This window comes from Mastigoproctus giganteus, chromosome 5 (genome assembly GCF_048544385.1).
Source record: "Mastigoproctus giganteus isolate SK-2022 chromosome 5, ASM4854438v1, whole genome shotgun sequence".
Taxonomy (NCBI): domain Eukaryota; kingdom Metazoa; phylum Arthropoda; class Arachnida; order Uropygi; family Thelyphonidae; genus Mastigoproctus; species Mastigoproctus giganteus.
This window is the reverse complement of record NC_143579.1, coordinates 114,977,256-114,996,530: the sequence shown is the minus strand read 5'-3', so window position 1 is coordinate 114,996,530 and position 19,275 is coordinate 114,977,256. Positions and strand designations below refer to the sequence as shown.

The 19,275-nt window shown below is 37.9% G+C and overlaps 1 protein-coding gene across 1 annotated transcript in view; it reads right to left on the bottom strand.

The window, feature by feature from the left end:
* The window catches only part of mbc (dedicator of cytokinesis protein myoblast city), a 966,604-nt gene that overhangs the window by 443,620 nt on the left and 503,709 nt on the right, over positions 1-19,275 (bottom strand). Inside the window, exons 22-23 of the mRNA XM_090373417.1 lie at positions 13,862-13,996; positions 3,481-3,660 (exon numbers count right to left, since the gene is read on the bottom strand). Coding sequence (XP_090229543.1) covers positions 3,481-3,660; positions 13,862-13,996 — 315 coding nt within the window. The remainder of the gene's footprint in view (positions 1-3,480; positions 3,661-13,861; positions 13,997-19,275) is intronic.

Sequence of the window (19,275 nt, the reverse complement as noted above, 5' to 3'; positions counted from 1 at the left end):
GTGTTACTTATTGAATAATTAATTTTTTGGTTATTTGTTATTTGTTTTTTTTTATTATTACTTGTAATTTTACTGATTATTATTCATTGACATTTATATAAAAATTAATGTATATGCATGTATGTTGTTGTTGTTATTTGGTTTTTAGGAGTATTAGCAACTAAGGCCATATTGCTCCAGGGATATACAGTGGTCATTCCCTGACCTTTCCGCATCCTCCGTATTTGGTGGTCATGGGCTCGAACCCCAGTCTAATCAAGAAGCATGTGCTATGCACTGCTGCTCCTGCCCACCTGGCTATGGAGGCGCCTGCATGTATGAAAATGTTTTATTTCGTCTAATTTTTTTCTTTATCCGATTTATATAATCACTCTTGTAATAATGGCTGTCAATCATAAGTACACGTTGTCAATCATAAGTACACGTTGTCAATCATAAGTATGAGGTTTTGTGGTGGCTCTCAGTATTTCATGACGCATATTTGCAATTATGATTTCACTTATACAAGCTCAAATTTTGGATTAAATTAATTATAATTTCTTGAAATTTTACTGATTATTATTCATTGACATTTATACAAAAATTAATGTATATGCATGTATGTTGTTGTTGTTGTTATTTGGTTTTTAGGAGTATTAGCAACTAAGGCCATGTTGCTCCGGGGATATGCAGTGGTCATTCCCTGACTTTTCCGCATCCTCCGTATTTGGTGGTCATGGGTTCGAACCCTGGTCTAATCAAGAAGTGTGTGCTACGCACTGCTGCTTCTGCCCACCTGGTTACGGAGGCGTCTCCAGGCAGTTAATTTTGATTTAGATATCATATGCATGTATACACTCCGTATCCTCTCACACTCTACTTTAAGTACATTAACCTCCTCCTCCCCATTGTTACGCTTACTTCTTTGGTACCTTTTCAGCGCTTTATGAACCCGCTTCTGAAGTTGGCTTAACTCACCAGACCACTATTTAACTGTTAATCCTATTTAACTGGAATCCTATTGAATAATGTGAGAGAGAGAGAGAGAGAGAGAGAGAGAGAGAGAGAGAGAGAGAGAGAGAGAGAGAGAGAGAGAGAGAGAAAGAGAGAGAGAAATGAGAGGATGCTCCTAAAGCTAAAATTTCAAGCTGGGAAATGTTCATGTTACGTTCCAAAGGAATTCACACTGAGAGATTCAACTGTACGGGAAACCATGAGCTTATCTTGTTATAAGGTAAGATGAACCAATGTGTCTACCCACTGCAATAACTGATGATGTAGGAACCACAAAAAACATAAATTAGCTGATGACCTGGTAATGAATTATCAAGTTGTAAAAATGAAAATGTTGCATGAATGGGGCATCACATTATGTTGGGAGAGATTATATAATGAAAATCACATGGATTAACTCTAGACCTGAGGACTTTGCAAAGTACTTATAAAGGAAAGAAATTATTCTTGATATGGGTGGCCCTAACTGGTAGAAGGAATTTATTTTGTGAAGATAGAAGAATCAATTTGATTTGCGGAGGTGAAATGATTTTTGCTAATATCATTGAGGGGAGCGTTAAGAATTTAGGGGGAACTGCTAATTTAGTCTGCAATTTTATTGAATCTTAAGCACCTTTAATTCTTATTCTAAGCACATTCTCATGCAAATTCTTGTCTTCAATGTCTAATATTTCATGGTGTGAAACTAATTAATCTTCACATGGTTAATAATTCTGTTGCTAAAAATTTGTTCAGGAAGCTGATTCTTGATACAATAAAATAATAAAATAATTTTTCTTTTTAATACTTTATCCTCTTATGTTCCATTGTGTTCAATCAAGGTTATTTATTCTGTCATTTTTATTGTTATTATCCAAATTTTATTACATTCTTTCGCAGCTTTACAGCTGAAAAAGAATCTAATAATATGGGACTGTTTCATTCAATAATATGAGATGGCTTACTCAGTCCCACATTACTGATTATTGCACATTCACAATAACTGTTACTTTGTGCAGTACTTCTACACACAGGCAAACAGTGTTTATCACTGTAATGCATGCATTATTCCAAATAAATAAAGCATGTTTCAAATTTTCAGGTATTATTTAAAAAAAAAAAAAAAAAAAACTATCCAAATCAACACCAAACTTTCTAAGTATACCTTGCTGATTTCTGGGAAAAATTTTGGATCCAACTCTGATTCCACAGCCAGCCCCCTTCCCCACCACCCAATCTCTCTATAGACACAGACTATAAATATGGAACAGCGGTACCAATACTTTCTAAAATTTGGACTTACCTAGAATGTTCTTTGGATTTTTGTACCAAATTTCACAATGATAGGTTAGTCCACTTTCCTTGTATATATCTGTCTCTCCTTAACATGTTTGCTGCCTTTATGCGTATAAGCGTAAAATAGCACTAGAAGCGATGTGCTGCAATGCATATCTCAGTACAAAAGGCATCGCATATCTTAGTACAAAAGGCTTTAAGTGCTGTGCCTTAAAGCATACATATTAGTGGTTATTCTTAAGCGTTCAACCAACGAATGTCACAGACATAAAGGAAATTGAAATTAACAACTATTCAGTATTGGCACAATGACTCAATGCTTTGCAGCAATGCTCTCGGCTTTTTGTTTATAGACTTGGCACAGTCTTATTTGTTCTTTGCTTGCACTGATGTTAGTTTATATACATGAATATACTTTTTATAAAATTTTAAGATTTGTTTTGATTTAGAGCTCTGCACAAAAGTAAGTGTTTGCTTTTAGCAATGAATTCCAATCTTTTAATTTTTTAAATATTTATGAATTTCTAGAATTCTGGGAGACTGGAATGTTGACTTTTTTAAAATTCTGAAAATTACAGCATATATACTGGGTTCTTTTAAATTTAGGTGGCAGTGAATGAGTTAAGAAATAAAATGAATGTGATAGGGAAAGTTAGGGTAAACACTTCTTTAGCATAGAATAAAAGTTTCTGACCCCTAAGGTTAATTATTTGATAATCAAATGTCCTTGAAATGTAATGTGATAAGTTACTTAAGATTTGTTTTTCTTTTTAAAATAAGTAACTTAAAAATCCATAAAAAAAAATAACTACTGCTGTTATGAATATGACATTTTATTTTTTGGATGTTTATGGTGTTACTGATTAGGAAAAAAAAAATATAAAAAAATCATGAGAAATATCCATTAATACCTAACCCGGTATTTAAAATTGGAATAAAAATAAACCCCTTTGCCAACTCAGTATGAGATGACACATGCCATTGAGAGCTTACAGTGGGTATGTATCAGTTAATTTCAAATATTAAATTTATTTTGATCACTATGTTATCACAGTTATCAGATTTAAATTTAATATTTTTTGCCATAATTAAGATATTCTACAGATATATATAACAATTATATCTGACAATAAAATAATCCTTTCTTAAATAAAATAAAAAAAAAAACAATTTCAACTTAATAGAAAATAAACTAATAATATTAGTGCTTACCTTAGTTCTGAGGAATCAAACACTGAGAGAATGTCTGTGATAGCAAAGGGAATATATTTGAGGCATGCACCTTGGACTAGAAGAGTTGAGGGTGCTTTGTAGAGCATCATATTTGTTATGGACTGTAGCATTTGTGTGAGTGAGACTTCAAATTGTTGTTGTCCTTTACCCTCATTCAATCTTTAAAACATAAAATAAAAATCAAAAAATATTTATAAAGAAAATAAGAAAAAGTACCACAAGGAATTATGACACATGTAGAAAAAGCTAAATGCTATAATATGGGAAGAAATACTAATTCTCTAAGATAATATTTGATTTTATTTCCTTGGACAGATATGCAGATTCACCAGTGTTTATTTTATTTTTTTATTATTTTGGTACTTATGGGAGAGTTTGTCTACACATTCCCATGGTGAGTATGTCTGGTGGTTGCAGATTTCCCTATATGTACTAATTACTGGCTACTCCAGTTAGTGGGGGGGGGGGGATGGTTACAATTTCATTACAGCAGATAAATGATTAGAGCAGTTAACAATGGGCTGTTCATTTTAATTGCCAACTCAATTTTGCAATGTGTGCCAGTTGAGGCTGCCATGTCTTGTTGTACAGTGTGTAAACTCACACTGGCAGCAAAACTTATAGAGATTGGCCATAATGCTGCTCTTAACCAGAAAGGAAGAGAACCAAAATTCGGATGTGCTGAAAGAAACCACTAAGGTCAAAGATATGTTACATATTAATTTTATCCTACATTGAACAAACTGCATTTAAAAACTTTAATCTTGACCGTCTATTTATATAAATAAATAAAATCACATGCAAATAATATTACAAAATTTTAAAATGCAATTATATAAATAAAATATAAAATAGAGAGAGAGAGAGAGATAGTGGGCCAGTAAATAAGATTGTCGTATAATGGGGGATTTTAACTTCCCAGATATTGACTGGAACTTGTGGGTTGATCACTCGCACACTAGAAAGACTTTTGTGGATTTATTGGATGATTGTTTTCTACAGCAGCAGCAGCAGGTTCAAGAGGCAACTAGAGGGAGTAATAATCTTGATCAGATCATCAGCAGTGATTCTTCATGCACTAAGAATCTGCAAATAAAGGAACCACTAGGTGGCAGTGTGCTGATGAGGAATTTACTTAAATATGTAACTACCATCAGGGGTAAAGGTTTTTGCTTTCATTAAGGCAGTTCTGAATCAAGGTATTTCCCGTGCTCCAGGCAGAATGATTTCTCGGCACCCTTGACTGAAGATATATATATATATATTTTTCTCATTGTTCTTCTGTTTTTGGCACCCCTTAAAGAAAGTCGCCCCAGGCAGGAGCCCTGCTACCCAGTACCTTAATCCGGCACTGCATAAAGCTGACTACAGTGGTCTCAGAGAGTTTTTAAATTCTATACAATGGGATTGACTGATGATTACCAACAGCAAATTCTAAACAGGAAGCATTCACGGACGTAATCTTGGAAGCTACTAGGCTTGTTGTGCCAACTAAAAAATATTGTTCAAGGTTTAGGCCTAAAGGGATGGCAGATGAACTAATGAGACTCATGGCAGAGGAGAAAAATGCATGGGATGCATATAAATTATCAGGTGACACAGAAGACTACAGTAGATATAAGCTAGTCTGTAATCAAGTCACAGAGGAGGTTAGGCAAGCAAAGGCAGATTATGAGAAATCTTTGCCAAAGGATGCAAAGAAAAACAGCAAAGACTTCTTTACTTATATAAACTCTAAAAGGGGATGAATCGGATTGGTCCACTTGATATCAATGGTTTGATTGTTGATGAACTTGCTGAGGTAGATGACAAACTGAATGAGCATTTTGCATCTATATTCAAACAAGGGGAAGGCTGTAGAAAAATGGAGGCCAGAAGCTTATCAATCTCTAGCCGGGAGCTAAACGACTTTGTAATAACTGAGAGCAAAGTGGAGGAGAAATAGTTGACATTGAACATAAAAAAGGCACCTGGGGTGGATGGGATCTATCCAGTTATATTAAAGGAGTCAGCAATGGAAGTAAGCAAACCCTTAACCATAATTATAAAAGCATCCTTGAACTCAGGGGAAGTCCCACATGGACTGGAGGTGCAAATGTGTCCCCAATTCACAAAGGGGAATCAAAGGGTGATACGAGTAATTACAGACTTGTTAGTTAAATTCTGTTCCAGGGAAAATAATGGAGTCACTGGTTAAAGAGGTGTTGCAGGATCATCTAGACAAGACAGCAGTGATAATTCAGACACAACATCGGTTATTCAAGGGAAAGTCTTGTCTGACCAATTAAATTGGATACTATGATGGAACTGGATACAAAAATAATTTTGATATTATATACTTGGATTTCAGGAAAGCTTTTGATACTGTTGCCCATGGAAGACTACTGTACAAATTGGAGAAGTATAGCATTAAATGGCAATTTGCTGCAATGGATAAAAGGATGGTTGAGTGGCAGAAGACAGAGAGTAGTAATCAATGGACTCTGCTGTTCCCAGACTAACATTATTAGTGGAATCCTCCAGGGTTTGGTGTTGGGCCAGTGCTGTTTTCTGAATTTATCAATGATGTTGATGAAGCTATGTCAGGACTAATGTTTAAGTTTGCAGACGATATGAAGGTTAGCAGGGCTGTTAATGACAGTAATGATAATATACTATCATGCAAAAGGATCTAGAAAAATTGAGCAGATGGGCTGAGAAGTGGTAACTGAAGTTTAACATTGACAAATGCAAAGTACTGCATATGGGTAGCAATAACCGTAGAGTAATGTACCAACAGTTTGGTACTACACTCAGGGCAGTAGAGAACGAAATGGACGTGGGGAAAAGGAATTGTGCAGTCAGATATGAAGTTTTTTGAGCAGTGCAGACAGCTGCAGGAGTATCTCACTCCTGCAGCTGTCTGCACTGCTCAAAAAACTTGTCAACGTTATACAGAAATTTTGCTAGCAGGGATAAGGAGGTGATTGTCCCCTTGTATAAGGCAATGGTCAGGCGATACCTTGAGTACTGTATACAAGTGTGGAGGGCTCATTTTAGGAAGGATGTAGAGAAGCTGGAATGAGTACAGTGAACGGCAATGAGATTGGTGAGTAGAACTAAGGGTTGCTGTTAACAAGAAAAACTTAAGTTCTGCAAATTGCAGCATCTGGAGACTAGGCACTTGCAAGGTGATCTAATAGAGGTGTATAGGGCCTTGAATTGTTTGAGCAAGCTCAATGCTGATGGGATTCTTCCTCTTGTGCAGATTATTCATCTGAGGGGACATAAATTCAAACTGAGGAAAGACAATTGTAGAATAGATGTGCAGAAATATGCCTTTAGTCAGCAGGTGGTTGATAGTTGGAACAGACTTCCATCTATCACAGTGGAGGTCAAAAACTTAAATAAGTAAGTTCAAGGTAGAACTAGACAAGCATTTGGAGTGAATGGATGGGTGAAATGGAAATGGGAATTTCCATTTCAATCATTTGTTTTCTTGCATCATATGCCTCTACTAATGCTAATGGTAATAATTTGTAGATACAATTAAAAGCTTCACATGCATAGCAATAATATTTTAAAATATATAAGCACCTGGAAAAAATATATGATAGCTTTTGACACTCAGATGTTGCCTCTCTCAACTGATTATCTCGGATTTGGCAGCCTATTTAGATATACTTTCATCTCATGTACCTTCTCATGGAGATCCTATTAGATTTATAAGATATCCTTTCCTTATGTGCATTAATATGTTCTTGTTTTCCCAAATCATAAAATATTTATAATTTAGGGAGATAGAAAATTGTGAATCCGAAAAATGATTTAGTTCATTTTAAAATTTGCCATTTTTTTTTCAAAATCTACAATAAATTATAAATATTTCCTAAATTTAAAAAAAAAAGCAAACAAACAAGTATGTATTTATATGAATAAAAAAATGGGGTTCCATAAGCCTCATTTGAATGTTGTAAAAATATGCAGTTTTTCAATCATTAAAAAGTAGGTTTTTTTTTTTTTTTTAATGATGAAGTTATTATTATTATTATTAGCCATATGGTGCAAGGAAGCCTGAGGCTTTTGCTGCACCAGCCTAAAAAAAAAAAAAAAAAATTCTGAGTTATCCCTGAGAGAGAGAGAGAGAGAGAGAGAGAGAGAGAGAGAGAGAGAGAGAGAGAGAGAGAAGGGGGGGGGGGGTCAGAAATAGAAGGGAATCACCAAGAAAGAGAAGAATGATGATATCCAGCTCAGGACCCTGGGTGTGCCAAGCCCATACTCACCAGATGTGCGCCCCTGGGGGTATAAGGTTTTATCATTAATATGCCTTAACACTTCAGAAGGGTAGAACCATTAGTGGCACAGACGAAAGATGGAATAGTCTACCTAAAGATAAAACAGTGCTGCAATTTGGTACAAGTTAATCATTAACATACTAGAAACTAAATTAAATAATTGCATGGAACAGTCATGCTCGAAAATACAGTTTTTTTTTTTTTTTTTTCCTGAAAGTGGTCTCTGATAACTGAAGAGTGTCTTTAAAAATATTCTTGAAGTAGTGATTAGCATTAACAGTACCATTTAATCCTCCTCAACCTGTCTGCCTGTTATGCATCTCCAAATCAACTCACTCAAGAGAGCTTTGTTGATTCAATGCAGTCAGGGTAACAAGTTTCACTGTCTGAACATAGTGGTTTCCACTGCTCTGTTGGGGTTAAATTCAAACTCTTCACAGGATATTAGATTCCCACTGTTCAGCTGCACCATTAATATGCTACTTAGCTTAGGTTAAGAAAGTTTTCCCATTGGATTTGTCTATAAGGGTTTTTCAGAAAGTTGATATAGTTTCAGACCATCACAGTATAGTTTTAGACCATTATAACATCTTTTTTGCACAGTTCTTTCACTTGCCTTTACACCAGTATGGTCCTAACCTATATAGATATTTTTGACTATGGAACCTGCATGATCATCATTCTGGCACCATAGACCAAAATATCTGTTCTGGAGTAGTAATCCATTTATTCCTGTACCAGATTTTCTTTTATGATTAAAGAGGCCTATGCGCTCTGGATTCATTACTACTAAAATTAAAATTACAGTTGCTCAGAGCGAAACGGATACAAAAATATAGATTGTAACAGGTTTAATAGGAAATATACATATATTGGATTAGATACATAAAGCTTTCGGTTATCTAGTTAACCTTCGTCAGTTGATATGAAATGACAGTTAGAATGGAGGCGTGTACTGCCAATCTGGTACGTGAAGCGTGTGGCTAATTGTTTGAGGTTGAAGCCTGTGGTTGTGATGCATGTGGACGTGGCCAGCGCTTGTCCATGGATACGATCGTTGCTTCGGAGATAGGGTGGACTTGACAACCACTGTTCCTGTTCACTGAGGTATTGGAGCATTTGATGTTTAACAATTCGAACCAGGTGCGGCGCAGATAATGGCGGGACTTATCCACAATCATGACATCGTGGTGTGGGTCAATGTCGTGGTGGGTTGCCCAGATGTGCTCGGCAATAGCTGAGTGCTCCACATCCGCTAAGCGGATCGCTCTTTTGTGTTCGGAAAGGCATTTTTCGAGCCGTCTCCCAGTTTCCCCAAAGTAGCAGCTAGTGCAGTCACGGCAAGAGATGCGGTAGACCAATCCGCTTTGTAGTAGGGTGGGGATAGGTGTTTTTACTTTGGAGATAACGGATCGTAGTTTCCTGCCTGGGAGTTGCACGCACTTTATCCCATGTGATTTTAAGATTCTACAGGCCTGTTGTGATAGGTTTGGGTAGTATGGGATAAAGGCGCTCGTGGTTGAGTCACCACCTTGGATATTTCTGTTGGTCGCTACATGGTCGCGTGCCTGTAGGTCACACCTGTCAAGGGTATTGATGGGATAGCCACACCTCGTAAGGTCTGCCTTGACTTTAGCGAATTCTGTGCGCCTCTCATTTACAGAGCTAGAGTGTGTCCAGGTGCGAGATAGTAAGGTTCGTGCAGTGGAAAGAAGATGGCTACGCGCGTGTGCTGACCGGAAGTTGGTAAATTGGCCAGCACACATAGGTTTACGATGGACTGTTGTCTTCAAGCATGTGCCCTCGCGCCGGACAAGGGTGTCTAAGTATGGTATGGTGTTGTTCGACTCTAGCTCTATCGTGAATTTTATGAAAGGTGACAGAGAGTTGAGGTGGGCTAAGATTCGGTCACCTGAATTTCTGGGGATAACTACGAACACATCGTCCACATAGCGACACCAAAAGGCAATGGGATCTGGTACGTCTGTAAATGCATGACCCTCTAACTCCCCCATCGCGATGTTTGCCGTGACCGAACTAACTGGGGAACCCATGGCTGTGCCGTGTACCTGCTGGTAAATGGAGTCGTTAAACATTGATTGCACCGCCTGTTAAGCACAGTCTGAGGGCGGTGGAGATATCGTCTGGTGTTAGTTTGGTTCTGCTGCCAAGGGTTTCGTCACTATCTAAGAGTTGTTTTGCACATGTGATGCCAAGTGCTACAGGGATGGAGGTAAAAAGTGAAACTACATCAAACGATGCCATAACCTGATCTTGTGAGATGGATATGGTACGGATCCTTTCTATGAACTCACTACTGTTGGAGACGGTGTTGGTGGTCTTGCCTACTAGTGGAGAAAGGAGCCTCAAGACAAACTTAGATAATTCGTAACTCGGTGAGCCACAACAGGATACAATGGGTCTTAGTGGTGTGCCTTCTTTGTGTACTTTCGGTAGTCCATAAAATTGTGGGATTTGGCAGCCGGAAGCGCGGAGGTGATTACGTGTTGATTCTGTTATTTCTTTTTGTTTGAGCCAGCTGTTGACGAGGATGTTCACTCTTGATTCCCATCGTTCCAAGGCTTTGATTGGGGGAACGGTTAAGGGCTTGTAAATAGAAGTGTCCCGCAAGAGCAGCAAGGCTTTTGTCTCATAATCTGCGTGGTTCATTATGACTGTTCGACGACCTTTGTCTGCCGGCAGGATGATGATGGATGAATCCTGTTTCAGTGTCTGAGATTGTGGCTGAGATTGGAAGAAGCGGGGCGAGTATGGTGTAGAACTGCTGCAGTTTTTAGGCAAACTGTGTTTGCCACATCTTCAGGGAAGCATGTTAAACACGCTTCTATGCCTAAGGCAATATATAATACAAGGTGTGGGATAGCCACACCTCGTAGCCCTGCTGGTCGAACTTAGGAGTCTAGTTCCCGATCCTATTTACACCAATTTAATCCATACCTTGTGCTACCAAGCCGTCAGAGAATCTGGATGCTATTGTGCACGTAAAAAACGTAAGTTCAATGCTTTAATTAATGAATCCCATCAATTTCGTCATCAGCATAATACTCCTTCCGCAGGTTGCACAGATTTTGTATTAAACCTGAGCAACATGCAATTATCTACAGAACAAATAGACCTATTGACCATGGGTATGAAATTTGCTGTTCTCCCAAGAAACCCACTGATCATTGCCTTAGGCATAGAAGCGTGTTTAACACGCTTCCCTGAAGATGTGGCAAATGCAATTCGCCTAAAAACTGCAGCAGTTCTACACCATGCTCGCCCCGCTTCTTCCAATCTCAGCCACAAACAAATTTCTGCCTTTAAGACACTGAAACGGGATTCATCCATTGTCATCCTACCGGCGGACAAAGGACGTCGTAATGAACCACGCAGATTACGAGACAAAAGCCTTGCTGTTCTTGCAGGACACCTATTTACAAGCCTTAACTGTTCCCCCCATCAAAGCCTTGGAACGATGGGAGTCAAGAGTGAACATCCTCGTCAACAGCTGGCTCAAACAAAAGAAAATAACAGAATCAACACGTAATCACCTCCGTGCCTCTGGCTGCCAGATCCCACAATTTTATGGACTACCGAAAGTACACAAAGAAGGCACACCACTAAGACCCATTGTATCCTGTTGTGGCTCACCGAGTTACGAATTATCTAAGTTTGTCTCGAGGCTCCTTTCTCCACTAGTAGGCAAGACCACCAACACTGTCTCCAACAGTAGTGAGTTCATAGAAAGGATCCATACCATATCCATCTCAGAAGATCAGGTTATGGCATCGTTTGATGTAGTTTCACCTTTTACCTCCATCCCTGTAGAATTTGCCATCACATGTGCAAAACAACTCTTAGATAGTGATGAAACCCTTGGCAGCAGAACCAAACTAACACCAGACGATATCTCCACTGCCCTCAGACTGTGCTTAACAGGCGGTGCAATCAATGTTTAACGACTCCATTTACCAGCAGGTACACGGCACAGCCATGGGTTCCCCAGTTAGTTCGGTCACGACAAACATCGCGATGGAGGAGTTAGAGGGTCGTGCATTTACAGACATACCAGATCCCACTGCCTTTTGGTGTCGCTATGTGGACGATGTGTTCGTACTTATTTCCAGAAATTCAGTTGACCGAATCTTAGCCCACCTCAACTCTCTGTCACCTTTCATAAAATTCACGATCGAGCTAGAGTCGAACAACACCATACCATACTTAGACACCCTTGTCCGGCGCGAGGGCACATGATTGAAGACAACAGTCCATCGTAAACCTATGTGTGCTGGCCAATTTACCAACTTCCGGTCAGCACACGCGCGTAGCCATCTTTTTACAACTGCATGAACCTTACTAACTCGCACCTGGACACACTCTAGCTCTGTAAATGAGAGGCGCACAGAAATCGCTAAAGTCAAGGCAGACCTTACGAGGTGTGGCTATCCCATCAATACCCTTGACAGGTGTGACCTACAGGCACGCGACCATGTTGCGACCAACAGAAACATCCAAGGTGGTAACTCAACCACGAGTGCCTTTATCCCATGCTACCCAAACCTATCACAACAAGTCTGTAGAATCTTAAAATCATATGGGATAAAGTGCGTGCAACTCCCAGGCAGGAAACTACGATCCCTCATCTCCAAAGTGAAAACACCTATCCCCACCCTACTACAAAGCGGATTGGTCTACCGCATCTCTTGCTGTGACTGCACTAGCTGCTACTTTGGGGAAACTGGGAGACGGCTCGAAAAATGCCTTTCCGAACACAAAAGAGCGATCCGCTTAGCGGATGTGGAGCACTCAGCTATTGCCGAGCACATCTGGGCAACCCACCACGACATTGACCCACACCGCGATGTGATTGTGGATAAGTCTCGCCATTATCTGCACCGCGCCTGGTTGGAATCATTAAACATCAAATGCTCCAATACCTCAGTGAACAGGAACAGTGCCAAGTCCGGCACACCACGGTACACTCTCGGCATACCGTGTCTTAAATAAGACCTCACAATGAGGAGCAGTTCGCCTCGACCCCGCTCCGCTCTCCAACTCGTGGTGCGGAAGAATGCTTCGACTTCGAAAGAAATCTCGGCGCTCGGGCGCATAGGCAGCAAACTCAATAAATAGAAATTCGAATCCAGAACGCCGCCCGATCAGCACTTCGGCCGAAACAGGCGACTGGATCTTCTGTGTAGACCAACGGGCACTACTTCGCGAACGGTCAAGTCCACCCTATCTCCGAAGCAACGATCATATCCATGGACAAGCGCTGGCCATGTCCACATGCATCACAACCACAGACTTCAACCTCAAACAATTAGCCACACGCTTCACGTACCAGATTGGCAGTACACGCCTCCATTCTAACTGTCATTTCATATCAACTGAAGAAGGTTAACTAGATAATCGAAAGCTTTATGTATCTCATCCAATATATGTATATTTCCTATTAAACCTGTTACAATCTATATTTTTGTATCCATTTCACTCTGAGCAACTGTAATTTTAATTTTAATTTTAGTAGATTTTCTTTTGATATTTTTGGTGGATGCCTTTCCTTATAAGAATTCTTAACAGTGACTACAATCAATCTTTACTGGAAATATAGTGAGTGGTTAGAAGAGGCCTCTTTTCTCAAGACCAATAATTACACTTAAATTTCTTCTTTAGCTGCTTATATGTTGTACTGCTATCAAAAAGAAACTGATGAAATGTCAGAGCAGGTGGATGCCTTCCTGTAATATTAGCATGGTGTTGCATCGGCAACAGCATGCTAATAAAATAATAAACTTTAGATGGGTGATGTGATTTTTGTGGGCAATATTTTACAATAAAATACCAAGAAGGAGAAAATATTCAAATGGGTGTAAACATAATTACAGAGTGGACAATAAGAAATTTGTTTTTAGCCAAGGAGAAATCAATTTTTGGAACATGTACCACCAAACTTTGTTGAAAGCTTATGTAGATTTAACGTGGATCCGATGAATATCTGAAAGTAGAACAAAAATGACTTTGGTACAAAAATACAAGATGGTACTTGTATAATATTTAATAGTAATAATTTTTCTACTTACGCTGCAAACAACTGCCTAGAACGAACAATAAATTTGAAAATGTATTCTACTGATTTCATTGCTCTTAACAATGTATCCTGAACCTCCTTTTGATTAGCGCCATCAACATAGTACTTCAAAACTACCATGAGCTTACTGAAAATAAAATGTGTTTGATAAGTATTATTTTTTGAAACAGTTAATTGTAAATATATATACAGGGAGGGCCAAAAGTCAGTATACAGTACTGATCGGGTGTGTGTGTGTGTTAATTTGTGTGTTGTTGTTTTTGGTTTTTAGGGGCATTAGCAACTAAGGCCATATTGCTCCGGGGATATGCGGTGGTCATTATCTGATCTTTCTGCATCCTCCGTATTTGGTGGCTCATTGGCTCGTACCTCGGACTAATCAAGAAGCGTGTGCTACGCACTGCTGCTCCTGCCCACCTGGTTATGGAGGTGCCAATTTTTATGTTACTGTGACACAAAGTAATACACAAATTCTGGTTAGCCAGGTGTTACTGTGTGTCATGGTGTCGGGGGACAGTTTCCAGGACTGTTGCAATGTTGATGGAGGACATTTTGAGCACCTAAAAGACTAAACATGACCTGATCAGTACTGTATACCTACTTTTGGCCCACCCTGCATACAAGTATTTATCTAATATACATGCACATAACATATATTCAACCACTAAATGGGGGCAGAACATTTGGTTTTATTTTAAGAGGAAATTTTTTTTAAAAAAGGAAAGAAATTTTTTATACTGAGTCCCAATGGACTTGAATAAGGGGGCAACTTTCTACAAGTTTTTGTTATGTAAAGACTGTAATCTTGCTCCACAACTCCTGTAAGACTGCAGCTAGTTCCCTGCTTAAATCAGAGAATTTTATTCTGGCTTCCATTTTTTTTTTTCCCCAAAATATCCCAAGTGTGTTAAATTGGTCAAGGATCAAATAAACACACTTTTGATCTGGGCTTTATCTCTATATAGCAGATCCTCATTATTCTCCACAAACCACTATTGTACTTACGCTTTGTGGCATAGAATGTTATCATGGTAATACAAATAAGACCTCTCAAAGAATTACCACAATGCAGTTAAGGTACAATTGTTCAGAAAATCACAACAGCAGCATTCATGGTTTCATTAATAACAACTCAAAACCAGGTAAAATAGGCACTGCCACAACTGAACTTCACTGCTGATGCAACACAATCAGGGAGAATCTGAAGTTTAGGCCTATGGATACCCAGATGCATCTGGCTGATGCAGGACTGCGTAACATGATAGCAGGACTGTGTTCATCACTACACATTACTTATGCCACTACTGTATTATCCAATGCTTTTTCTGTGCAATAGAATACGCAGTGACAGGCATTGCTAGGAGACAACTTATGAGCATCTATGTAACTATGGAAACCTATTTCTACAGTGTCTTCTTTTTTTTTTTTTTTTTTTTTGAGGGTTGGCAGTCATACACTTAAACTAGTAAATATATCTGTCACCTGTCTCTAAACCAAGCTCATTAAAAGGTGCTGTTATAGTTGGCTGTCACTTTAAAAAATTGCTGAACTGTTCTGGGGGCCATTAATTGTTGTTTACCTGGCTTGGGACAAATGGTTGCATTACTTAAAGTCATACTTAAGGATAGCTGTGTGGAAATTTACTTTCAGCCAATGGGTAGTGATGGAACAAACTTCCAAATGGAATGTTGTGGAAGGAGTGTAGTTTGAATAAATTCAAGGAATAATTACGCAAACTATTACAGGGTATGAAGAGATAACACAAGAAGCTCTGTTTTTTTTTTTTTTGTTTTTTTTTTCTGATGTTGCATAAGCTTTCTTGCATCATTTGCCACTATCAATACTATTCTTTCTGTGCTCCACTGGCATACAGTGTTCCAATAATTGATTCTGGGTGTCCCATTCTTTCAGTTGGTTGGTTAATTGTCTTACTTTTTTATCTCACACTGCCAGTTAGTGCTATAATGTGTCAAGTCCATGATGAAAACACTAAATTATAAAAATTCTACTATAATATAATGACTACAAAAGATGTACAGGTAAAAGCTGTAAAAGGATAAGTATAATATCAGTGTAATTTATCCACTGCAGTAAGAAAAAGGCATCTAGGGCACTGCTATTGGCAGCTAAAATCTGACTGAGCATAAAAGGCTTACAGAAGTGACTAAAAGTTGTAAAAATAGGATGCTGTTCATTAATAAAACATGGCAGAATATTAATATAGGTTGTACTTTTAATGTGAAATTACAGCTGGTGCATAGTGGTGGATCATGGGTTCTCAGACAAAAGAGTGCATGGGATAACTGTGTTCAATTCGAAGCCTACTTAATAAACTTCATCCTTTGTACTTTGTTCAGTAAACTGGACCACCATACTTTTATTATAGGCTTTCTGATATAGTTTATTCTGCTGGCTGTGCCACATCGTTTGCCATGTTAACAAGCATTTCAAATGGATTAATTATTTATGATTAACATATGGAAATAAATTTAAACACTGGGGAAAAGTTCTTTATAGGTTTTCATGTTTGTCAGCTGTTATTTCCATTCATTCCAGCACATTTTGCATCTCTAGTGGTGAGATCTAGGTCCTTTTCTCATCCCATTCCATTTTATCTACCTTACCTTCAACCAGTAATGCCAAATGCCCATCATTTGGCCTCTGAAATCATTATGCTAGGAGTGGGGGAGGTGTATCAACACATGTTGGAGGATAGGGTGCATATATATATATATATATATATATATATATATATAGTTACAAAAGTCTATTTCAAAAAAAAAAAAAATCTCAGAATCAAAGATCAAAGGATATATTGCAGAATCAAAGATAAGATAGCAATGGATTTTTCTGAAGTAGTACCAGCTTGGGAAGAATTCCATCAACTCTATCTCATAAATGCCAAGTGATACTTGTATGGGAAATTCAAAACAATCTTTTAAAGAATATTAGAAGCATGGCAGACAGGACTCATTCTGGATGTTCTAAAACACCCTGAATGAGAAGATGCAAATTTATCAGCTATTTTAGCTAAATATGTGAGAAGACCACAATGAGCTATTTGAAAGATCATGCACAAAGCCAAAATTAGTCATAGTCATTAGTCATAGCTCCTCTTGCTGACACTACTCACGAGGGAGCATAAATTTAAGTTGAGGAAGGAAGGTTGCCATCAGCCAGTGAGTGGTTGATTGTCAGAATAGGCTTCCATCTGTTGTTGTGGAAACAGATGTTTTGTATAAATTCAAGGAAAAACTAGACAAATTCTTGAAGGGTGTGTGTGTGTGTGTTGTTATTTGGTTTTTAGGAGCATTAGCAACTAAGGCCATATTGCTCCAGGGATATGTGGTGGTCATTCCCTGACCTTTTCGCACCCTCCGTATTTGGTGGTCACGGGCTCAAACCCCGGTCTAATCAAGAAGCGTGTGCTAGGCACTACCGTGCCTGCCCACCTGGCTATGGAGGCGCCATGTGTGTGTGTGTGTGTGGCTAATGCTATATAAGCCTGCTTTCTTGCATCATTTGCCACTCTACTAATTACAAAATAACTGAAGATCTGGACATAATGCAAGTGAGCACAAAGATTGTTCAAAACTGTGTTATAAAATCCTCATTTCATCAATTTTTAACAATTGATGAAATTGTTAGAAGCTCTTTTAACAGAAATTATAATGAGGATGAGGCATGGGTCTATGGATATGACCCAGAGATTAAAGTTCATAGCTGCCACTGGAAAACTGTAATTTCAAGGCAAAATAGACATGGCAGGCAAAATCACATGTGAAGATCATGCTGATTGCATTTTTTTAACAATGAGGGGATGGTTTTACCTGAATTTATCCAACAAGGTGTGACTTAATATAGCCTACTATCAAGAAGTTTTAAAATGTTTGAGAGGTTCAATCTTCCACAAACTGAAGACTGTCAATATGACTGGATCTTCATTAAGGCAACATGTTGTGACACAAGTAAATCACTGTCCAGTAATTTTTGTCTTACAAAATGATTTCCATCATGCTATGCCCACATTATTCATATGCTCTGGCACCATGACACTTTTGGCTATTCCCAAAATTAAAACAGAATATGAAAAGGAAAATAATTTAAGGTGATTAAAGAAATCCAGTCAAAAACATGTTAGACTGCCCAAGTATTCATAAAGGAAGACCTCCAATTTCTTTCTTTTTTTTTTTTTTAATAGTGGCAAGCAAGATGGAACAAGCATATGGTTGTAGAAGATGACTGTGTTGAAGAAAAAAACAAATATTAACAAACTTTTATCATTGAACAAACTTAATCCTTTTGAAAAATTTATAAAACTCTTAATCAAACTTTGTAAACAAATTGGTTTGAAATTTACTTATAGCACATTTAAAGAACTCCTTAAAGTGAAAACTAACTGTGTTTTAATAAGATAATACTGAAGTCAATCTATAAACACAAGAGTTGAATGGTGGTTAAAATTAAAAGAAAACGAAACCTTAGAAGAAATAGTTTATAATGAAAGAAAACTGACAGACACTACATGTAAACAAAGTATTCATTTCTGCAAACATTACAGATCGATTGCATTGGTTCTCAGGGTTCCCTCTAAGCTGCATATCAATACCAGTGTGGCCGTGCCCTAGTTTTCAAATTTCACCCCACACTGAGTGGTGTATGTGTGCACTACATTCTAGAATGCAGGCAAACATGCACTTGGGTCCTGCCAGGCATTCCTTCTTGTGAAAGTTTCAATTTCTGGAATATAAATTATGCTTTATATCTGTTTGGAAACATATTTGTAGAAAAACAAGGAAAAACCACCACAGTACAAAAAATCCAAGGAAATAATTTTTTTTTTGGGGGGGGGGGGACCCTCACTGACAATAGATTGCATTGTCTTATGTTATTGGAAAAAAATCTAAATCAAGGATCATCTACCTCAAGACTATTGTAATTAAATATGAATGATACTTTCACATACATAATTTTTTGCATGGTTTTTTAATTATTACTTTTTTTATATACAGTCAGTTCTGCTAATAACGCTGAACATGTGTTCCTAAGAATCTCTGCATTATGGCATTTTGTGCATTAAAAACAACAGGGCTTATTGGGGAAAATTGGGATAGGGGCAGAGCACTCAAAAAATGTTCAGCGTGGTAAGTAAAACACTAAAAAAAGTTAGAAACCTAATAAAATTGCTAACACAGGTTTAAACATCTTAAATTTCTAATAAATACATAAATATTACAGTAAATAAGCACTGTAATATATACATACTAATTAATATTTCTCTTCACTGACATTTTTTTTTTTTTTTTTTTGGATTGTAAAATTTAAAACTAAATAAGATAAGCAATCAATAACGACAAATATGGTATGCACAGATTGCACAAGTGAGATACAGAGTAACAAGCTTAT